Source organism: Palaemon carinicauda, chromosome 5 (genome assembly GCF_036898095.1).
Source record: "Palaemon carinicauda isolate YSFRI2023 chromosome 5, ASM3689809v2, whole genome shotgun sequence".
NCBI classification, from domain to species: Eukaryota; Metazoa; Arthropoda; class Malacostraca; order Decapoda; family Palaemonidae; genus Palaemon; species Palaemon carinicauda.
The window spans coordinates 147296854-147322280 of record NC_090729.1 but is presented as its reverse complement, the minus strand read 5'-3'; the positions used below and the strand labels follow the sequence as shown (position 1 = coordinate 147322280).

At 33.9% G+C, this 25427-nt stretch overlaps 1 protein-coding gene across 5 annotated transcripts in view; it reads left to right on the top strand.

Moving 5' to 3' along the window:
* The window catches only part of LOC137641535 (uncharacterized), a 749997-nt gene extending 726244 nt beyond the window's left edge, over positions 1-23753 (top strand). For 4 of the 5 annotated variants that reach the window (XM_068374188.1, XM_068374187.1, XM_068374186.1 and 1 more), the window contains 8 exons: positions 3642-3779; positions 3997-4202; positions 4648-4947; positions 5094-5363; positions 9383-9537; positions 10526-10567; positions 15235-15354; positions 19956-23753. In XM_068374188.1, the coding sequence (XP_068230289.1) occupies positions 3642-3779; positions 3997-4202; positions 4648-4947; positions 5094-5363; positions 9383-9537; positions 10526-10567; positions 15235-15354; positions 19956-20183 (1459 nt within the window). In that variant the 3' untranslated portion in view covers positions 20184-23753. The remainder of the gene's footprint in view (positions 1-3641; positions 3780-3996; positions 4203-4647; positions 4948-5093; positions 5364-9382; positions 9538-10525; positions 10568-15234; positions 15355-19955) is intronic. The other variant, XM_068374185.1, reaches the window with a different exon arrangement.
* The last annotated feature ends 1674 nt before the right edge of the window (positions 23754-25427 follow it).

Here is a 25427-nt window from a genome sequence, read left to right as displayed (position 1 = left end):
AGAATTCCAAAAATAACCCTGAAAATCCTCGTTAGCAATTGTATGGTTTGGACTGGAAAATGTATGTTAATAACAAGGTTATTGCTTGGAATAGAATCACACAGCACATCTTGCCTTAAAAGGCTGCATCTACATGCTAGACAAGAGGTCCCCACAGCCCCGAATCCTCATGTGACATGTCAGACATGTGGCAAGGTATGCAAGTCCATGATTGGCTTGATGACCCAGGGCAATGAACACATATGGTGGGAGTATTGATATCCCGTCTGAGAACCATTATTACTACATCTAACGTCTACTGGGGACCTTTGAATGTCGTGGTAGGTAACGGTAGACAGCTGATAGATTATATTGATAGATGCAGAAATAATAGATCCCAAAAGGAAAAAATAATTTCAAATTACGTAATATGCAAACATTAATCAGGAAACAAATGAGTATATAAATAAACAATAGTTCGTAAATGGGTAACAAAGTATAAGGGAAAGGTATATAGTGTTCAACATTCACTTTTTAACTTATCATGATTAATATCACAACGATGTCGGGAATTCCAGTTTTACTGTATAGGAAATTAAAAATCTCTTCAACAGGGTTGTGTGACATTGTCACACTTCAGTAAAATATTGATCCTTTCATATTGCAGAACAAGCAGTAAGCACTAACACGAAAGGCACATCGCCAATGGAAGTTCCTTTGGATAAAGCATATGATAGATGGCCAAGTAGGATACTTTCTGAACGGTCTAAATTATTACTACCATGTTGAATGAGAAAGTCCCTTTTAATTGCTGATGCAGGATAACAATATGCAAGTTATAGTTAAACTAAATATCTAAAACTTCAGGTATTAATACTATTATAACTAAAGACATAGTGATTGCTCTGGATTGGTTTCCTACAAAAGGTGGATTTAACCAAGCAAACTTTAGAATGACCTACCAAGCTCTAAAACAGTTAATTTGACCAAAGAGGCATTTTGGAGTAACAGAAGACCTTATCCAACATTTTGATATGCTTGCTCGCCTCATGAATGAAGTACTTCAGTGGCAAGTATTGGTTTCGAATGTGCACCTACGTGAAATCAATTGCAGTTAGCAAAGTTACCATTTTAATCAGGGAAACGAGACACGTTCATATGGTAGAGAGAGAGATAACGTCGGGAGCCAAAAGGAAATATCTTGGAATACAACGATTTTTGAAATAAAAAAAAATGCTTCAAAATGAAAGAGAAGAAGTGTAGAGTACAATCCAACGAATCAAAGATGGTCCAAGCATTTCCAGCAGCATATTATTATTATTATTATCACTAGCCAAGCTACAACCCTAGTTGGAAAAGCAAGATGCTATAAGCCCAAGGGCTCCAACAGGGAAAGATAGCCCAGTGAGGAAAGGAAATAAATGAGAACAAATTAACAATAAATCAAAGAACGGTATCATAACAAATTCAAAAGTGGGCGAAATGAAGATGAGAACACCGGGGTAAACGGGATGCACGACATAGCAAAACAAGCAAAAAAACAATGAATGACCCAAAAGAAGGATAACGTTCGTGCATCCCCGAAAACCCTAAACGTAAGATGAAATCTTTTCTGGCTACATGAACTGAGTAAAGGGTCGACGTTCAAATTGTATGTTGCCGCGATGAGAAATAATAGTAGAAAGGATATGACAGACTTTAAAATTTAGTGTTACTCTAACCACTAATGAATGATATACACTGGGTACCGACTTATATTATACAAAGCTGTCAACAATGGATATTAAACATGTTTTAATCGATTTTCCTGTTTTTAATCTTCAGTGGACACATTTACTCCTGGACAAACCTTAAAGAGATATACTGGGGGAGAATTGTAATACCCTAAACTTGTACAAATTTATACTGAGTATCGGGTTATATCATGATATTTGAATAATTTTATTAATTTATTTATTTTATCCTTTTTAATCCTTTCTTATTTCACATTTAGATGTTATTGTATGAAAGTGATGTGATTGGTTGTATAGGTTGAAATGATACCAAATGGTGAGAGTGTATGGGTATGATTGATTAATTTGTATTATATAGTGCTAAATGGGCTTTGATGCCCCAGTTCTTGGATTAAGGCCTAAATTTTATATTCAATTCATTTCAATTATTCGAAAGGCATGCTAAAGATCATCTACCATAAAATCAGTGGCAAGTCTAGCTTTGTCGATCCTAGATTCGAAAAATAAGTATTTGGCCATTGACTACCACCCTGATGCCCTCATGGCAAAACCATCGGGAAAGGAAAATTTATAAATCAACTTAAGCGTTTTGTATTTATATGAAGTAATGTGGTCGCACTTCCAAAAAAATAAGGTTTAAAAATAGCAAAGGAATTGTGAATGAAAACATTGGAATTTGAAAACGAACCGCAAATAGGGTCGTGGTGAATCCCCTACTGTATAATGTGTGTTCCCTGGGCTCATTGCTCACACCTCTGGTTGTGATGGCCTGATGGTAGCGTCATTGCCTGGTAATTGCCAGAGTGGGATTTGAGTCCCGCGCAAAGTCGTTAGTTTCTTTGGTCGCTGCAACCTCACCTTCCTTGTGAGCTAAGGATTTGTGGTTATGCAGAGTCAATAGGTCTATCTGTTGAGTCATCAGCAGCCATTGCCTGGTCCTCCTTGGACCTATCTTTGGTGGAGAGGGGGCTTGGGCGCTGATCATATTTAATACGGTCAGTCATTAGGGCATTTCCTTGCTTGATAGGACAATATCATTGTCCCTTGCCTTTGCCATTCATGAGTGGCCTTTAAAACCTTTAAAGCTCTGCTTAAACCTATATCACAATATGATATTCCAAACACACTCGTCTAGATGTTAGTAAGAATGATTACCTTTCACAGTGAATGCGTAGAATATATGAATATTCCAAACGAATGGCTTGCTTCCAAAAATGCAATAAAAACTTGTAAATGCGAGTATCAGTTTTTTCTCAAAATATGTAGACTTTGTGCTTAAATGTGAAATTCTTATTGCTGTAAATCGTTCCCAGTTGCGCCTATCGAGATTCATCCTGGTGGCATTGACAACAGAATTTATGATAAAGCTGAATTATTTTTTTTCTTCATTTCTAAGCACAATTTTTGTCAATGTAAATGGGACTGATGAATATGTTAATAATGTTTATTACATTTTACTTTCATAGGACTTTGAAGGCATTTTATACTGCATTTCTTTATTCACCAGTAAATTTCATTGCATATGTAGTGATTTATTTCATTTTATGATTTTTGAATTGTAAGTATAGGTTTTATGACAGCTTTTGAAAATTTACACCGAACTTTTATGAGTTTAATGGGACAAGATTATATCGCCACGCTAAATTTATCTCTATATATTATGGCTGCGGAAAGAATTCTTAACTCTCACGATATTTTTACAGGGACAAATTTTTGAAAAAGTTTATATTTATATAAAAAATGAATGTACGTAAAATATGTCTCTTATATTTACTGACAAACAAGTTCCTATATACTATAAATGTATTCCGTCATTCAGCGTACCTTAAAAAATATTAATGTATGCCTGCTCATATATTTTATACATATATGTAGATTATCATGATTCAGTGGAATGTTAATCAACTTTTTGTTATTTCGTTATTTCAGAAAAAGCAGTCAGACAGCAGACGAATGCCTGAGTGCGCAGGAAAAGCTTCACCCATCGTGTGCACGTAAACCTGCTGGGAAAGTTCCAATGCTTTGCAATCGATTAGCTGCAGCGTGCAAGGAAGATCCTGGTTGCAGGTCAGTTTAAACCCCAATTCAATTTTCCTTCTTCATGCCTCTACTTTTATTCTTTTTTTAGGGTTAGTTTTTTCGTTTATATTTTATGCTGCTTCTTCGAAATATGTATTTAACCAAATTAACTTGTCATTTGTAGTTATAATTTACATTTATTCCCAGTAAATGTTCCTATTGCTAAGGTCACCACTTTCATAGATAAGATTTTCCTCTTCACCAGGCATCGTCTAGAGTTTTATGAACAGGCGTGTGCAGTAGACAGCGATACGAGACGCTGTGCTGGGTCTACAGCCGAATGCAGGAGAGCATTGCTGGGTATTCTCGGTACCCAGCTGCGCAATTTGTGCACTTGCTCTGCGCCTGATCCCATGGAAACATATACTTGCTTAGATTGGCAAAGAATTCTTTGGTTTAACCCATGTGTTGGTTAGTATTTTCAGATTTTATCACATTCTGTGCACGAATTGGCTGGCTTTAAGATTTTTATTCCTTATTAAAAAAATTAGGATAAATTTAATTTTTTTTTTCTCTATTCAAGTTAGGCTGTTAAACTATTTTTTTATAATCTGTGAAGTTCTGATTTTAAAACCTTGAAGAAATAATTATGAATAGAAAATTTTGCTGTTTGATATATTATTAAACATTACAATTATTGAAACTGAATTACTGTAGCCTGGGAAACTTTTTATGACATATAAGAGCCTATTATTATTTTCTCATTAGTTATAAAGGAACTTTGTCCAGAAGTACATTATTATACCATATAATTACCAAGCAGTGAATAGGTATAGTATTGCAGAAAATATGGAGGTTATTCTTTGAACAAGCATTAGTTATTTGTTACATTTCTAAATGATAATCCTCTTTGCAGTTGAGGCACAAACTGATTACCACCGGGAAATGTTAGCTGGAACAAAGGAGGAGATAACAACAACGCCCAGCATCGTTATCACTCCCAGTATCATCACCGGTGTTATCAGTGAACCTGTGCAACAGAATGGTGGAGACCACGGGCCCCCCTCCAAGGGGTCAGTTGTTATCCATCCAAAGTTGAACACGACCATTTTTTACGCCCCTACACGATGGGAACCTCAGCCTCTTCCACCAACGCAACCTGTCATCCCTACTACCACTACTACCACTACTCCGGCACCGACAACTCTTCCTCCCAGTAAGTTGATTGACAGTTATTTATTTATATTCTCTTCATTTAAACTGATTAATGTACTTTTGAAGAGAGGTTAAACTTCCAGTTAAACAGTTATATCCATAACGAGGTTCTTTCCCAAACTCATGATCCAAATTTCTTGCCACCAGAATATTGCGAAAAACGCCATTCCAGTGGAAACACTATAGACTATATCGAAGAAGGATGGGGGAAGCGCTTTTACAAAGACGAAGAATGTTCCGAACTGTGCCTGTGTCACGCAGAGGAGAAACTAGCCTGCAGCGTCTTAGAATGCGTGGAAGCCCGTGCATGTGAGACAGACTTCGCTGTTTTCAACCATTATGCCCCAGCGTATCAAGCAGACCGCGGAGAATGTTTCTGCTATTCCGGGTCTTTCATCTGTGTCAGACCCCCGATAGGTAGGACTAATTTATATTTTCGAGGTTTTATGCTCTAGCTCTCAATTTTCTACAATATATAAACATGGATAGGAAAAACAAACTAGATTTATGTTGAATTGCTTTCAGTTTGAGTTGGTTTCCTTCTAGGTGGTTTTCAAATAAATTACCAATACATATGCAGATTATATATATATATATATATATATATATATATATATATATATATATATATATATATATATATATATATATATATATATTGTATATATCATATATATGTATATATATACAAATATATATATACTTTATATACATAAATATATATATATATATATATATATATTTAGATATATTATATATATATATATATATATATATATATATATATATATATATATATATATATATATATTTGTTTTAGTCTATCTCTCCTAACAATGGATTTGCTCTAAAGGATGACAATACTAGTCGCTGCCACATTCAGACAGAAAAAGAGCAATACTAAAAGCAAACTGAAGTTGAAGATATTCTAACAACTTGTAAGGAAAAGAAATGGATAGGGGCAGGGCATATAATGAGAATGACAGTTAATAAATGGACATTATGAATGACAAGATGGGCACTTAAATATTGCGAAAGAAGCAGGGGAAGGAAAGGAAGACGATAAATTGACGAGCTAAGAATATTTCCTGGGATAGAATGACATAGAAAGACCATAAAAACATGCAAGTTTAAGGACATGCCGCAGGACAAGTTATAATGGGGTTAACTTTTCTACATTCCTATTTGCCACTACAACAAGTAGCTCTTGGTGTAACATTGGAACTTAAATATGGTTACTGTCATCTAGTTGACATGCTCAACAAGTTGGGCTTCTGTTCTTCATATGCACAACCTTGCAAATACAGGAGTAATTAATGATGTAGATGATTCATTAGTCCAGTACTAAGCAGAGAACATTGATTATACAACCAGAGCGATTGATGGATAGGGTACAATTCATGATATGGGACAAATGGCATCAGTCTCACCAGTAGTGATAACATGATCATTACTGAGGATGAATGTTACTATTGATGATCTGAAAACTTTTGACAACATACACATGGTGACGCTCTGCAGGGAAAGGTTATCTACACCAATCCATCCTTGACTATTTGATTGAGAGAACCCCTTTTATAACTAACAGAACAGAATTATATAACTTGTCAACTAGCATAGTTGCAGACAAATTTGTCCATATGGACTTTACAGAAGCCCTGGGTGTTCAAATTGTATGGTCTATGGAAGGAAAGTCTGAACGTCGTTCAAGTTTACAAAAAAAGAAAAAAAAAAGTAGTCACAATGGCATCATCAGTTTATACATTCAAACTCTGTTCAAGTATAAACTGTGTTCATATCCAACATCACCATTTGATCAGAACCTTTTGATGTGACAAGCTGACAAATGAGTTCTACAGAATGTTTTTGCCAAGAAAGCACCCGCATGCATTACTAAAGAAATACCCGCTGATGTAGTATATCTAGTTAATAGGGGTGCACTGTTACAACGACTGCCAGGGCCAATGTCTGTGTCATATGGTTATCTCACTAATTTATACATCAAATACATACACAATCATTTTACAAAGAACTTGGTATCTTTTGATGGATATGAAAGTGGTCCATCAATCAAGGATGAAGCCCATCAAAGAAGAGTTGGAAAAAAATGAGTGCAGATGTAGCAGTTGAGCTTAAGATGCAAATGAAGATGAAGAAATCCTTCCTGGCGAATCAACGAAATAAGTAATAGTGCATCAATGTCCTTGGAACAGAGATGGAAAAAAGTACATGATATACAGGTCGCAAATTGATCTGCGCATGATGATTGCACTGTAATATACTGCAGTCAGTTTGTGCAATTGCGTCATCTTAACCAGTTGCTGTTGTTGGTGAGGGCACAGATCTCCTTGTGCTTCTTCTACATCATTACTTCTAAGAAGTACATAAGGATATACATATATATATATATATATATATATATATATATATATATATATATATATGTATATATATATATATATATATATATATATATATATATATATATATATATACACTTTATTATATACTTTATATGCAGATGATATCCAAGGTCACATGCATTATTATTCTGAAAGAAACGATTGGAACGGACCTTGCACACTCACTGCTGTTCATTCATGCAATGACTGGCTTAGATGTCAGGATGCCAGAAAACTTTAAATCAATCAATCAATGCAAAGATTGGATGTGAAACATCTAAGTTATAGAGGATCGTTGAAGTATCAGCTCTTGATAAGTGGTCATCGCTATAAGGTTATCGAAAACATTTTGTCATGCCTCACAAAACTAGTAGAAATCAAGGATGTGGGTAACAAATTCTAACTATTTTTTGGACATGGCACAAGCTTCGAGATTCAGTAAGAAAGCGGTTGCAAGCTCAAGCTATGTCGCACTTGAACGTTTTCCAGCAACTATAGATGCAACACGATACCATTGTAGGCGTATCTACCCTCAAGTACAGGTCTGGCTTGGAAATAACATGAATTCCACCAAATGGGTTTGGGATTTTTATGACACTTAACAGGGACATATTCTAAAACTACAAAGAATGGATCAAGCTGCTTTCCCGTCATCTCTTAAAATAATCAAGTGCAATTGTTTGGGAAACTATGACAAAAGCACTTGCTCCTGCAAGAAAAAAATGGACTTAGCTCTTCATATGCTTTTGGGAATTGCAAAGGAATTACCTGCTTTAACGCTGGTGGCAGTACAGATGTTGATTAAATCTGATAAAATGTGTTTTTGAACGTTATTCCGTGTTGTAACAATCCTAAAAATGCATATTCTTTGAAAACCAAAAATGGAAAAGTGAAAGCCATATTGATTTTTTCATAAATGACTAATAAGATTTTTATAAGATTTATACGATACACTGTATTTTATTGCTTGCGTCCCAAACCATATGTACAAAGAAATATTATATTATAAAGAACAGTCGGCAAAATGAAAATTAGATTTCGGTAGTAGCCATGACAAGTATTTTGGATTTTGCCATTTTGCCACTTTTGCCCAGCAGCAATTTTGGTAAACTTTTCTTCCCAGAAAATTGCATATAGTAAAGAATTGAAACTTATTAAATAACGTTTTGAAGTATTTTTTTCAAACTTAAAACTCTTATTTACTGGACTATATGGTTACTTTGTTATATACGTAAGGGTGGCCATAATAGTGTCATTTTACAACTAAATAGATTCACAATAATTCTTACGTACATCAGTAAAAAAAAATCTCCAAAAATATGCAAATAAGAAATAAAGGTCAAATGTTGCAATATGGGGAAAAGTGTAGAAAGCTCTACTAAAGTGTTATTTTATAATCGAGTTATTTCATATACAATATTATATATTTTACCTCATAGCTGAATAAATAAGCTTTCAATGGATGTATACATTTATAAATCAATCGGTATTCTATACACGTAAATAACATTAGAAAATGAACGACAAAATTTTCGTTTTCTTTCTTATTTACCCCAATATTATGGGTAACTTTCGTATTTGCGTAAGTTTAATTTAGTGTCGGTTGGCAGCTAAACAGATGAATTATAAATTTAGGATCAATAAAAACGTTCCCAAAATATATAAAAAATGGGAAAAAAAAGAGTCGGACCTAGCAGTCTTGGAATAAGGTAAGGAAGAATAAATATATGGGTATCAGGATGGAAGAAAATTCATAGAACATGAGAGAAATTGAAGTGATGATATCCACCATTGAAGCCACGTGACTTCAACAAGGTAGTGTTGCATTGTAATATGGTCTGTAGGTGATACAAAAGTTGAAGTCAAACGTATTTAACAAGATTATAATGAATTTCACAAGTGAACAGGACTCCGAATGAGTGATCTGAAAATAACAATTGTACGTGCTTATAGAAAGACTTCCAATGCATGACATCATTCATTTTTTAAATATTATATATGAGCGTTTTTAATCAATATTTCTTTCTTTTTCAGATGAGTATGAAGTGAAAGACGGCGTGTTTCTGTTCCTTGGTTATAGTAAAGCTGAGGAGAATCTCTTACGACCTTACACAAAGATTTCATTGGTAGACGCTGCCCTTTCCAAACTAAGTGACCTCGTACGTGAATCAGCATTGATAATGAATGGGGTAAGTTGAAGAAACATTACTGTTTTCCTTGATTTATTTGCTAAAGATCGTATAAAGTGTTCAGGCTCTGTTAACTTAGGTCCAACTGTAGGAGTTCAACTTTGCTTCAAGTAAAAGGCTTCAATTTAGGAATATATCCCAAGTATATCATGTTAAAATAAAGTAGGGTTTTTGTTCAGAACACTTTACTTGCGTTATGTCAGTTACATTACATAGATTTTGAAAACAAATATATATCCTTGAAAAGAGCAGTTACTTTAATCCGAGTTATATGAAGGCACTGCTACACTAAGACTATGAGTAGATATTGAAAATTAGGTTTAACAGATATCTCTCTCTCTCTCTCTCTCTCTCTCTCTCTCTCTCTCTCTCTCTCTCTCTCTCTCTCTCTCTCTCTCTCTCTCTCTCTCACAGATATTTATGTATAACTTGTATGGTTATCTAAGTGACTGCATACAAGTAAGGCCTTTACCGTGTGCAGAAAGAGCAGAACGAAGCTACACAGAATTTTGTATTATTTTTTTCTATCTGTAATCCAATACATTAAATATCAATTGTTTTTGTGATTTACAAAATTACTTTTATTTTTGGAGGATATTTATTCGTCCCTATATAGCTTAGGACTACGCTTTCTCACTTTACTTTGATAGGTATTTTACCAAGTTTCATTTTATTTTTAAATTTTCAAATCAGAAAATTCTGTTAGGCTCATGTCATTAAGTACTCTTTGGGGTTTTGTGATGTTAAAAACATTCAGATTTTTTACGTGTTCTCCAGAAAAGTTTAGGGATCTCGTGTCAGCATCCTATAATTAACATAATGAATACACTATATTTTTTGTTTATAATATTTGATGGTAGTAGACCACTTTTCAAGCCATAGTAGTTAATAAAGGATCAAAGACTTTTACATTTATAGACCACTAAATCAAGACAAGGGTAGATGGTTAGTAAATATCAGTATAACAGTCTCTACAATTTCCATGCAGCGTGACCGTCGTGTAAGTAGCCAGGACACCCGACATATCAAGGTGCTTATGAATCTGTTGTTCATATTTCACTCCCACTGCATGTCTGTCTGGTTTCGTACTTGTCAAATGATGAAAAAAAGAAAAGAAAAAAAAAACAGGATTTTTCTTGAGATATTTCAAAATAGAGCACATGTCTTTTGACAATTGGTGTGGAAAACAGACACACATCAGTGGGTTTATATATCTTGATTTTACTTGTTTTGTGTATACTGTAATCATTACATGGTCAACACAAAATAGATGCTCTTTACTAATATGGACCCGTAATGTAATGCACATTGCATTTGCTTTGACATTTTTATCGGATATTTTGTGTCTATTCAGTTGCATTTTTTTACCACTGTCGTTTTTCATTATTCTGATACACTGTTTTGTTTCAAATTTTCTGAACATATCAACTAGCTGTTTTACATGTTTTGATTTTTTGTGGGGAATAACACCATTGATAATGCATAAGGGATATTTTATAACTAATGGGCCCAATTATATTAACTTTAAATTTAAGCAAAAAGTATTTATTTAAAACTCATGTTATTTCTTTTGCATTGTTTTATAATACTAAAGATAATGCCATACTGTCACCTTACACATTAGCACTCATTTGCATAGACCACTATCGAGGAAAAGGTCAAAGTATAGCCAAAATAGATGTCAGAGAACAGTGTTTTATTCGACAATTACAATGAATAATTTTAAGAGATGCTAAAGTGATAAAGTAGCATTAAATTCAAATGCCTTGTTTTTCATGAGAATTTCTTTTGTGCCAAAAGACTCCTTTTAAAGTCATGACTTCTGTTTGTATTGTAGTGTTTTTTTATGAAAATTTGGCCCATTTTATTAGCATTATTTCCAGTTTGGCTAAACATCAGGTGTATTTTATGGGTGGATGGGGGAGAGGTATTAATGCCTTCAACAAAAGTTATTGTATAAATAAAAGCTTGTTGTCTCTATTTAAGGAGCACTAATTCCGACAGGCTGCTTGTCCCCAATTTGATAAAGGGTTAATGTTAATAATTCCTTCTTTTTGCCCTTCGTATGGATTTCCTTCTAAATTCAGCCTGTTTTAAAACATTATTTGGTATTTTGACATTCCATGCATGCATGGTAATTACTGTATGGACATGAGTCGTGGTATGACAATGAAATAATATCCAACAGATTTTTTACATTTGAGAACAACGCCCTCAGAAGAATATTGGGAGTTGAATGGTAGGACAGGATTAAAACTAAAGCTATAAGAGAGATTAAGTAAGTTCTATATGTGAATGAGATCATGATGAAGGGTAGATGGATATGGTTTGATCATGCTCTTCACACTCCCCAAGAGAGATTAGTTCACCGAACTTTTAACTGGGCTCCACAAGGTACCAGAAGAGTTGGAAGACCCAGGCCTACATGGCTGAGGACTATGGAGCGTAAAGATAGAGACGACTGGCAAAATCTATTCGAATCCCTTTGCGTCAATAGGCGTAGGAGGAAATGATGATGATGATGTCATTGTTGGTGTCAAATGGTGTATTTCTGGCCCCTATTTGTCAAATACGATAACAGCCTCAACTATTAGAGAAACATCTTGCTGATTGCTATAAGTTTGACTTTGAGTTTTGAAGGATTATCTTCAAGAGGTGGTTTCTTATTTTGAAAGGCTAAATGGAAGATTTGTAAATGGATTTGCACCTTTAATGCTGACACGTGCTTGCACTTTCATGCGTTCAAACAAGTAGAATAATTATATTAATGATAATAGTTTGGATTTATGATTGGACCTGTTGTTTTCTGAAAATTAAGTGAGGAAATCTAGTTTCATAGTCTTAATGGTATATATACAAATTATCCTCACAGAGGAGGCCCTTTAGTATATATTTCCAAAGAGTGTTTGACAGCTTTCGGATAACTTTCGTGGACGGAAAAAAATTAAAAAACTGGAATTTATAATTTGTGGTCTCATTTATGATGTCTTTTTGTTGCGATATCTAACTTTAGCTTTCACGTGGATATTTTTTTAAGAATTATCTTTAAATAAAACGTGCCAATTATTCTTTATAGGGCTACCTTACATGTCTTTAGTTACTACCCAAGAAATAGCTTTAAATTACAACTCATTTGCGTATCTCCACCAGCCATGTTATTTAGCTTATAAAACTATATCAAACTTAAGCTTCATGATTTAGTACCGCGTGATGAGATAGTTTTTGTGGTAATTTTACTAACCAGTACTCAAGAGAATCGTTGGGGAGCATATTTTGCAATAACCAGAAAAAAATGTAAAATGGCCGTTTGCTACTTCGCTGTTATCTATTTACTCCATAAACTTGGACAGGTCGTTGTATATATATATATATATATATATATATATATATATATATATATATATATATATATATATATATATATAACGTTCTGTTCCTATTCTTTAAAAGGATAACAAAATATGCCACTGGACAGCTTTTGCAAAACAATTTATTTCTTTCCATTGTCAATAATTGAGTCCGAACCTTGTATCTTGGAGAGGAAATTTAGCTTGATTATTGAATTTTACAATCGTAGGTTAATCATTATTTGCGCATTAGCTTGAGTTTAATTTGAAGACTAACCTTCGTTGTTTTTCCTTTCCAATGGTTTTGATAGAAAGAAATATTTTGGTTTCTTTACGTCTTTAATTCATTATATTATTCAAAGATTACTATATCAGTTACTAGTATTACCAATATATTGTATATACTGTATTTTATTCTGTGACATTAATTACCCCTATTTAATACTTCTCAAAACTTGCGTACAAAATTCCCTTTTGTACTTTAAGATTACTCAATTTTGAATTTAATACCATTGGTTTTTTTCTATTTTAAGCATAATTGTAAGTTATTTTAAGGAGTAATCATATAATTCATGTGCCGAACGCAGGTCATTTTAGTCCACTAAAAATTTAGTTAATTTATCCCTGGGTTCTATGTCACTCTTTCCATTGTAATTAAAGAAAACAAGCAGTGTGCTTGAAGTATATTAGACACCAGACACCATATTGTTGTTTCGGTGAATTTTTTGAAAATATAACTATGAGGACCGTTGACCATACTTAAAATGTTAATTCCAGTTGTAAGTCTATATATTCCCTAGCATGCCTTGTCAGCGTCACCTCCCAATATTTTTTTGGTTTCAAAATAAATGGAAATTGATTCATTTTCTAACAAAGATGCATAGGTTGAACAGTAAAAAGTAGCATCTAGTCAACTTACTGTTTCCACCTCGTGATTTGGTCAGATTACTTCATACAGGTATAACTAATTTTTAAAATGTTGAATGATTTTATTGTATTATTTTCCTTTAAAAAATGTGTACTGTACTTCTAGGATATATGCCTTACTATTTATTCGTTTTACTTAATTTTTATTTCGATACAGTATTCATTCTATAGCATGAAACTAGTTTTCATAGTTCTCCATTCTCATTTTAATTTTAAGGGATGAAAACATTCATTATTTAGCACATTTGCATGTGTATGTTTACACTTATACTCTTGTACATTTTGCTTTGCATACAAAAAAGTTAGTTTCCCTGGTTCTTATGGTTAAATACAATATAAACAACTGGGTGCATGGGCCATACACAAGGACTGTAATTGTATTGTAAACGGAACTCTAAATTTTGCTGATTGACACTGTAATGTATTTTCAATGGATATACCATAATTGTGCTATGATTTGTACCAATAGGAATTGCAAAGGTAAAGTTGTGATGATGAAGGTTTACCTAACTTGACATACATCCAATATGAGTTATATCTTGAGAATATCAGGAACACAATTTGAATTAAAGTTGACGAATAATCGTGGAAAATTATTCTTACCACTATTCTCATTCTGTGTTTGTTTAATGTAAGATGATGTAAAGCATTGCTTAGAATTTAGTTTTAGTAATTTCTTATTATTTACTGCACGTTGGAGTTGTTTGAACGAAACTTTGCTGGAAAGTTTCTTGTACATTTTAAGTTTTGGTTCATATCAGAAAAAAAATATTACGTATCTGTATTGTTTTCTCTTCTTAGATTGAAACCTGAAATATGAAATATTGAATTGCTTTATATGAATTATGATATGAGATTTAAGTAGCATTTATTCAATATCCCAATATTAATTCTTTCCTCAAAATTCAAATATTTATAAGGGCAATAATTGCTTGCAATATCAGTGTAAATGAACTCCTTAGGAGTTGCAGATGCTTTGTCTCCATGTAAACAGTAATGATGTAGTTTTAGGTGTTTCCTAATTTTTGCAAAAAATATTACAAAGCCCATAAAAGATACTTATTCCACAATCTCCATTAGAGAAAAAAAACGTACCATTTTGACATAAAATTTGTATTAAGAACACAATTTTGCATGATTCAGGTACAAGATATTCACATTCAAATGTTTTTTTTTTTATGTATTGCTAGCTAACTGAGAGGTTCTCCCTTCTTAACCCAAACAAGAGGAGATAAATTCAATGAAAATTTTTATTTCAAAATATTACTCCATATGCAGAACACTAATGGAAACCCATTGTAGTTTAGGTGCTCTACTGTGGTTTTTTTTTTTCTAGTACTTACTATCTTTTTTTTTTGTAACTAATTCGATTTAGTTTCAATCCATTACTCTAAAATTTGATTCGTTTGATTCTCTTTTATAGACGGAGTGTCATTTGGAGTTGGTGACTAAAATAGGCGAGAACATCATATTGCAAGCTAAACTAGAGGAGTTCGAATATCTCAGAGATAACATGACGGCAGAAATGCTTCACAAAGAAAAGGTAGGTTTCAGATTCTTCGGAAAATCTAGAATTTTTTGTATCTATATTTATCTTTTTATACATTTATTTAGTAAAGAGAAAAGCTTGGCAAAAGATTTTCCTCTCAAGTCCTTAATAGGATAATGGGGCTTCTGGAGTAAGAAATATAATTTCGAAAATTGGAATGTAAAAGTTCATGGAAAATCAAGGTCAGAAAAACCACCTTTAACCAAGATAGGATCTCTCCTCTCCCTGCCAGTTTTGCCCGGGGAAAAGGACCTCAGCACTAAAACTAGACAAACGCACCTGCTTTAATTAATTGCAATTTCTCGGCTAATCACTTGACAACAGCAAAAACATTTCACCTCTTTCATTATCATTTCTATTTTCCTTTGTTTTTAAGGTGGTGATTTGGAGGTATACCTGTCTAAATATACACAGTTTGGTGTTCTTGCCCCCAGAATTTGTTGACGGCGCAAAGTCCAAATTTCTCCATTCTGATAACTTCAAAACTAAGTCTTGGAGCTCTTGTGATAATCAAACTAACATCTCTGAGCTATTCTTGTTTTCTATTTCTTTCTATATGAGAGAAGTTGCTATGTTGGTTCCAAGAACAATTTGCTTAATCAGATACCATGCCCAATATTTTTTTCTTCTTTATATAATGTAAAGTATCATCTTATAAAAGTTAAGTGTGGGTACTAATTCAGTTATTCTACATCTAGTAAATTTTACGTAGACAAACGTGGATGTTGAAAATTTTTAACCATGTTCATCAGCCCTCTTACTGGACATAGTTAAACTTTAACTTATGGTTATTGGCTGACATGGCATCATATTTGGTGCAGTAGAATGCCAAGGTATCAACGACTTGCTAAAATCATATCCTGACAATTGGGCATGCCTGCCGGGCACCACTTCTGGCAAGTAAGTAATGTCTTTCATTACTTATTCTTGTCAGCAGTGTACGACGATACTTATAGGTTTTCAATGGTACAGGAAATAACAGCAATTATTTATATGAATCGTGCAAAGGACGATACAAACCTAATATTTTATCCCATAGATGGTTTTGTACAGCGCTAAGAATTTTAGACAGCTTAAATACTTTAGAGCATCCTGCCTATTCCTTGGGCTCAAAAGACGTAGGTTGTCTAAGGTGGTTCACCATCTCTTCTGAGACGCATCCGTAAAGAGAAATAAGTCTGAATGAGATTTTATAGTTTGATCCCATGAGAGAGATTCTGAGAATTGCCACCAGCAAGTCAGACTGCCCTTTATTTCTGCCAATGTGGGAATCAATGCCTTCTTCGGATCTAGAGACTTGTCCAGAAAATAATTGGGATGAATGTCTAAAAGCTTCATTCTTAGATGGCCTCTAGAGACATCATAGTTTTGATATACCTCATACACGAAAGAGTTAAAATTGATTTCCCCATTATGAACTGTTGTTTAAGATGCTATAGAGACAGAATCTTCACTTCTATTGAAAAGGTAAAAAACCCAAAAAGGAACTGGGGCTGTCATTATTCCTAAATAAGATATTCTAAGAAGAAACAAGTACTCTCAAATGTCTGAGGAAATTCAACAGAAGCTTTTGGAAATTTAGAATTTTTATCTTGGACAACTGCATAACTAACCAATCAAGCAGTTAAAAAAGAACCCAAATGGAGAAGAGATAACAACCACTTGGCTATAGGAGCCATCAGTCTTGTAAATGCCTGAGGAGCAGTGCTTAAACCGAAACACAGGCATGAAGGTTTGTACATTGTTCCTTCATACACAATGTTTAGAAACTTTTCTGAGGAAAAACTGAAACGTAAAGGTATGCATCAGTGAAATCTATTTAAAACACCCAGACCTCTCTTCTTACTGATGCTAGTATTGTAAAATATGCTAAGACTTTTAGTTTGGAGATGTCCATGATTGGTCTCCATCTCTACGAATTATTTAACAAGGATTTTAAAGGTTTAAAGGCCGTTCGTGAATGGCAGAGGCAAGGGACAGTGACATTGCCCTATCAAGCAGGACAATACCCTAGAGACTGACCATATTTACATATGATCAGCACCCAGGCCCCTCTCCACCCAAGCTACGACCAAGGAGAGCCAGGCAATGGCTGCTGAAGACTCAGTAGATGGACCTATAGGCTCCCCTAAACCCCCCATCCTTAGCTCACAAGGATGGAGAGATTGCAGCGACCAAAGGAATTAACGAGTTTGAGCGGTACTCGAACCCCAGTCTGGAGTTTACTAGTCAGGGACGTTACCGCATCAGCCACCACAACCCTAAAGGAACAGGCTATTGTAGACTCGTGTGTAGTCCATGACTTTCAAAATGACATTTGTCTAGAAACTTCCAACTTGACAGGGTTATTAACATAACTTGGTAGAAACACCAGATCTGGAGCTATTGATATATAGAACCCATCACCTATCTTTATCTAGGAAAGTTGGTAAGATATGTTGCTTGATGAAACAAACGAGGTACTCCTCTGCATAAACCTCCTAGTCCAAGTTAATTGGACTACTTTGTGTTCCTGAGAACAGTTAAGAACCTGTTGGTTTCGCCAATAAAAGGATATAGGGAAGCTTTCATTTTTTCTTGCAGCATGGAAAATAACTGGGACATAAGATATGTTTTTTTATCATTTTGACCAGCTAATCATAAGGTCTCATGTTAAACCTCTAAATTTGAATTTTGACTGGTGTTACCCTAATCAGACACTCTTATGGACCACTCTCCAGAGTTATGGTAGATACGGCATCCATGTTGACTTTGGAGATTACTTTTTACTTATCATTGCCTCATCCAGTTGTATCAGCAAACTCCATGCTGTTTGATTGTTCCGATTTTGGTGGGCATTTAAAACTCCATTATGAGGGCAACAGGAATTAACTGTGGATTTTTGTGCAGTTCCAATCTTTTTTTTTATTGGAGATCTATTTATTTTTCCAGTTTTACATGCCAGGCCTTATCTTCAATATATTGAGAATTCCTCAAGTCTTCGTCTTAACTTTCCTTTTGCACTAGCGACAGGAAATCTATTGCCAAAAAATAATAATAATAATAATATTTTCCTTTGGTTTTGCCATCTCATTTCTTGAATTTATTCTGAACTTTCACTGAAGGACTTGCTTCAGCTCACAATCAAAGCTCGAAAATTTTGTGTTATTTCCTCTTCACTGGATCTTGAACATAGTTTTGCACTTTCTGCCATCCTGCAACCAGTTACCTGGAAATGCTACATTACCTTCCAAAGGTTCAGTATATGTAATATTACTCATGTCTCTTGATGTATATATACTTGGGCCAATTATCGTAAATTTGGTTGGATAGCAATTTTCCACTTCATTGTTATAATCCTCATCCCTCAATTTCATGGCACACACCTGGCTTTCTAGGGTATCTATCTTTTTTTGCATATGGTTGAGAAGTGCTGTTCTTCCTATATCACAATACAGTGTACATGTAATGCATATTAAGGTTTCAAAATAAAAGTGGTCAATGACATCACATAATTTCAAACTGAAAATTTCTATCTTGGATCTTCTAAAATACATCTATCAATGGGAAGTGTCAAGAAATGCATCAATTGAAAAATTTTGAACAAACATGTTATTAAACATTGAACATCTCATGAAAGAAAAACTAACAGAAGCACCGAAATCAAGGAATTCCTGGAAATCTCAGCGTGCGACAAAATACAATTCCTAAGAGTCTGTGAAGTAGAAACAAAAAAATTAAATTTTGCTCACAATCTTGGGGTACATCAGTATAAGTTTCAATTGATGAGCATGATTTGGCCACCCCTAGAGAGGATTGACTTTACTCTTAACAATCTTCATAACACTCCTTGTCACTGCCTGCTGTATTGTTTGCTCAGTTCTCCTTATTGAATTGGGATTCTGGAAATTTAAGGTGAATTCATTCATAATTAACAGCCACAGTTTTGAAAACTAAAAACTTTGTTTCCAACCCATTCACAATATTCTTTGTTTTACTTGCATTTTTTCAATTATTTACTCTCTCTTGGTAAACTTACAATTGGGTAACTAGAAATAAGATTTTGTGTAATGTTAAACATTGGATTTTATCGTTCTGAGTACCTGTCAGTTTAGAATTTAAGCGATGTACATTTCATATCCTTTTATTGTTGTTAGTTTGAGTAATTTTGTAAAGCTTATTTTTCAGTAAATTAGTTTTGCCAGTAAGTTCTGGCCATTTGAACACAGAAAATGAGAATTAAATCAGGTTAGGTGGGTTGTAAGAACTTCTCATTAAGTGAAGCAACCAACACACTCTGGATAGTCTTTAAAGATTCCAGACAACTATGTGTTCCAGGTTGGTTTTTATCCCATCTTGGAAAAATCTGTTGCAATGTGTGGTAAGGTAGATATTTCCAGGTGGAGATTTAGATATAGTTTCTTTCCTCCAAAAAGCTAACTGTGGTATTCATGTTTTGCTGTTTAGTGAAATGAAAGTATTTTGCAGGGTTGAATAGGACAGTTCACTAATTTACATCCATAAGGAAAATACCAGATATGATGTCACTGTTTCACATAGGCTGTCCTGCATGCAGATGATGATAACGATGATTGATACATTCTGAAATTTTACAGGAGGAGTGTGAAGATTCTGTTGAAGAAGTCACTACGATGATCAATACACGTGAGAAGGATGTTCGTGAAGATATGGCCCTTTCAGTGCTTATCTTGGCTGAAATGCAAGTACACATGCCACCTCTGAATGCTGGGGCAGGTATAGCTCACTGTCCACCGCTAATTTTAGTGACGACAATAGCGCTCATGATCCTCATCTCAACACAACATACCCTGCTGGCATCGTGATACATATGGCTGCCTAATTTTGCAATTTAACTAGAATTGCCTAGGTAGCATTTTGTTACTAAGTTGTGCATGCGTAAAATGCGTGCAGAACCCTATTGCCCAAAAGTGGGTGGTGCGTGTGGTTCACGTGGCCAGTAGCTTCCATGAACCCAACCTTTATATACCATTTTTTGTATTGCACCGTGATAACTCACAGGCTGCGTCCCTGCGATGCCCATTCCTGTGATCCAAAACATATAATCCCGCCAAAAGAAAATATATATACAGTATATATATATATACATATATCATTACCTTTATACAGGTGCGCAGCTGGCACAAGGGTAGTGTCTTGCTTGACATTATGAAAACATTTTATAAAGTGATTTAATTTTAATCTCATGAACAGGCTTTTGTCTAAAGCCCATATCTGCAGAATTGATGATAGGAAAGGTTGGCAGAAAGGAGTGCTAGGCGCGGGAGGAGTGTTGGTGGCATGCTCACTGCCTTAACTATACCATTCCCCAAGCCTGGGAGAGTCAGAGGAGTCATTGTCTTCTGACCTCTAAAGGTTCTTGTCCGTGGTGGGTCTTATTGTTGTTGGTAAATTACCCCTCCCAATCCCCTTACTAATCTTGAACCACCAGTCACCAGCTTACAGGGGAACCACACAACTCTTTTTCAGCTGCGTTCAAGTGAAAATCACGGTTGCCTTAATGAAAGTTGACGTTTATAGATATGATGGGAAGATTTTTCTGATTTGAATTTTATATATTTTTATTATCACAAACTTAAAAGTAAAATAAAAAATATATAGAAAGAAGCTTAAAGGTTGTGTACTTTCCTCCCAAGTTGGTCATCATTATTGCAATGTTAAACTTTATAGACCGAAACTGGTGAAAAATGGGAGTTTTGATCATAACTTTTCTTCGTGCTGGATTAAAAGATGTGTTGTACAACTAGAATACAGGACACTGCACAGGAAGAATGATGATTAGGCCTCCTAGAGATACTTTTTGTTGTCAGTTATTTCAGAAATTTTGGACTCGCCACATCCTTGGTAACTTGAGCCTCAGGACCTCTTGGGCTTTTTTATTTCTATAATTTTCATATGTAATGTTGATATTTGACATTGCAAGTGAATATTTGTTATGAATTTTTATGATGTCTCTGTCAATTTTGGTATAAGATGGAGTTTTTGTTTTTGCTACAGGATCTATTCTTTCCCAAGCACTTTTAGTCACTTCATTTTTGCTAGGTACACATTTGCAGTATTGCAAGGATGTTGACTCTGACTCAAAGTAGATTGTTTTTTATAACATGTTTAAAACCATAAAGCAGGATAGTAGCACCAAGTTCAGTTTTTAAATTTTTGATGGAAAATTATACATAAATTTTTACTAGAATGAGTTCCCTAATTTTTAAGGTTTGGGGAGCAAAACTGTCTCATTTGTACAGTACAGTGCATGTTCATGTCTTGTCTACTAAACATAGTGTGCTAGAGTTTTCTTTCATATTTTAACTTTTATATTCATTGCCAATTTTCAAACAGGGATCTAAAAAGCTCTAGAATTCATCTTTATTCGGTCAGTGCATAACTATCATAGTGTATTTAATAGCTATCCTTTAGTACTCTACTGTCAACATCTCTCCTAGGGTAGTTTTCGTATTGTAATAAAAGGCCCTTGTTAATTCACCTATGATCTTTACCTTATCATCATAACCAGTCATAGCCAAAATATTAGATAATATTACAAATTCTGTTCCAAGTTTGTTTTATACCGGAAGGATATAAGCTGCGAAAGTTTTTGCAAGAAGTCTCTCCCCAAAAATGCATCGTGAAAAATTATAGATATGTTTACAGGATAGATTTATTTAGAAGTAGTATATGATAGAAATTTTTTTACTGTATAACCAAACAATAAGATTTTAAAGATTTAGAAACAAAACTAAAAGAGTTTTACATTATAGATCTGGTTTTGATAAATCAATAGGATCCTTAGAGGTTCATGAAATATTTCACATTTGAAAAATACCCTAGATTATATCAAATCATTCTCCATTCTAACCTTTACATTATACATGCATCATTGTTCTTGTTACAAGACGCTTATTTAACTTTTGTTCCAATAATTCATTTCTTCTTTTCTAATGATTCTTCACTCAACCCAAATTGTAAGATGATCCATAAAAGTGGCTTGGGAGAAGATTTAGTCCTATGAATAATGTATGTTACTATTACTGTTATGGTTTCCTGCATTGTGACTGGTTTTATATCAATTGTTCCCTTATTCAAATTGTGCTACTGTTAAAAAAAAGAATGCTGATTTGATAAAGTAATAATATCGTAATTGCCAACAAATGTTTAGATGTTAAGTTGTGCTGTGCTTTATTAAGAAAAGAAATAAATTTCAATATCATTGAATGTTAAAGTAGATATTTGATACTTTAATGTTAAAGGGAATATACTAAAGGCTTATTTTTTTTTTATTTCAAGAAATTTCAGTACAATTCTTTAGATAAAGAATTGTGATTCTAATTGATTACCGTGAAATTAAATGGGGCCAAACCATGACGGCTAAATCATCGAGATTCTACCAACAATATGAGTACCAGTAATTTTATTTTCTCTTTACTTTAATTTGATTGGCCTTTAAGGGATGTACATTATCTTTACTTCTCACTAGAAAACGTAGTCTGATGTCATGTGATATGCTACACTTGTGTGGCAACACTACTAATAATAAAGAATAGTTCTCAGTTATGTTGATGGAAATTGTAATATAAACAAGAGAATTTATATAATCCACATGCACATACTGATTGTACAGTGTACATAAAATTAGAGGCATTTTTTTTTTTTTTTTTTTTTTTAAGAAGGCATGGCAGCATTTTAAAACCTTTGCCTTCTGTACATGTTAATTAAAAGTGCAAGTGTTGATAAAGTGGCACAAAATTCAATAATGCAGGTTAAAAGATTGTATATATTATATAGTATTGTTATTGTACATAAAAATGTACAAGTTGAATTGTTGTCTGATATAAAGCTATGTACGCTACTTCTCAAGACCAATTTCACTTCATAAAATGAACAATGTTCACCTCGTGAAAGAATTCTATGTGAATATTCAGACACTGAAGAGCGGTTTCTCCATGTCATTGCAGTGAGTAAGTGTATTATAGTATCTGTACGGCTTTTAGTATATTATCTGGGTAAAACAAGACATTGTTTGGTTTATACTGAATTTCAAGGTTGCATTTCATTATCAGGCTGATTTACAATTTTTTCTTGTGTTGTCCTATGCATCGGCTTGTAAATACCATATAAATGATTGCATTTCAGTGTCTGCAGATTTACAGTCTCTCTAATCATCTGATGTTTTAAAGTGTTAGAATCTTCCTGTGACACCTGACAGTAAATCCAGGTAGACTTACTTACTAACTGTTCCTAGCACAGAAGGCTTCCTGACACCAGGATGTGCACTGACTAGCTTCTTGCCTTCCCTTATAACACTTTCCTCTCTCTCTCTCTCTCTCTCTCTCTCTCTCTCTCTCTCTCTCTCTCTCTCTCTCTCTCTCTCTCTCTCTCTCTCAACTTTTCAGCTCTCAGATCTATATGAATATATATATATAACAATGTATTCACCCCTGAATATGACAACTTCCTTCTTACTATGACCTCCGTGGAGATATCCTTCCAAATTTATTATGTTATTTGTGACCAATAAACTTTGACCCCTTAATTGGATGATTGCATGATTTTTCAAATTAATGTTACACTTAACCTGTGCTAAAGAGAATTTTTAACAATCCACCTCGCTAATGTCTGTGTATTTGTTGTAGAGCAAAGATTTGCAGTTTCTAGGTAATTTTTTTGAAAACTATTGAAATCCCTTTTTGACTTGAAGACATTGTGCATTTTTTTACTTACTGTATATTTTTTCAAGATATGTGAACAGAATTTTGTGCTACAATGACAAGTTTTGTTTGAAAGTGGAGTCAAAATGTATTTTGTGGTATTCTATAATTTTCATGAACTGTAAGAAGCCATCAACTAGAGATGAGATGTGGAGGTTATTGATGAAATAGGTAAACATTTTTATGATAGAAATAGAAATAGCATTACACATATGTTTGCAAGAGTATTAGGGCCAGTCAGCATAATGGATAACAATGGATCAAAACAAGCTACATGAACCAATGAATAAAATGCATACGCATCAAATCAAGAAAGCTATAACTTTTTTACTTTCTTGCCTTGTTACATATCATCACTTGATTTTTGGCTTTCTTGTATTTTATTTGACTTCTTCCATTAGCTTGCTTTGGCTTATGGTTATGGTCACTGTGGTGGCATGCCTTACATTAGGGAAGAACAAATCACAGCTTACGAATACACGCTTATGTTGTTTAGCGGCAAAACAAAAGTATTCAACCGTTTGTGGGATTAGGTATGGTTGTCCTGTAATTTTAGTGCTAAATGGTTGGTATGGTAAATTTTTATCAGGTCTGGTGCTAAAGCATTATATTTCATGAGTGTTTTGCTAGTTAATGAAAATTCACAGATTGTTGGTTATGTTTTTATAGATTTTATGACTATTTGTTTGTTTATAAATGATTTATATGTTATTTTGCAATATTGAAAATTCTCAAAATGAACAATAGTACATAATTATGTAACCTCTAGCACCAGAGCTCATAGTGTACCAATCTGATCAGTGGCTATTTTTAGTATGTGTTGTATTCAGTGTGATCAGTGTATGCTTTTAAATAGTCAGTGAGGTAGTCTATGTTTCACCTGATGACTCACTCTTGGATATTTTTCATAAGTCGAAGAAGTGTTCTTATACTACCATTTTAATCATTCATGTTGCGTTTGTCAACCTGATAGCTTTTTTTTTTAATTTTGGAAAAAAAATATTACCCTATTAAAATAGATCATGACTATTATACCAAAAAGATTATTAAAGAAAATAAAATGTAAAAGGGATATATTAGAAAAGATTTAAAGAAAACTATATGTAAAAGGAAAAGAAAACAGAACAACAGAGCATTTGATTACAAACCTCCTCACCTTTTCTCTGTGGTTGGTTATCATCGTCATCTAGTCCTCACCCTTCCTTCTTACCTTAATATGAACTTTGCATTTTCCAGCCAAAACTGATTTTCTCGCAGAGAATTGTGACCTGTGTTGTAAAATGTCCCACTGATGGCATGTTGAAATTTTAAAAAGTAAATCCTATCGTTTTGCTAAACATGGGTTTT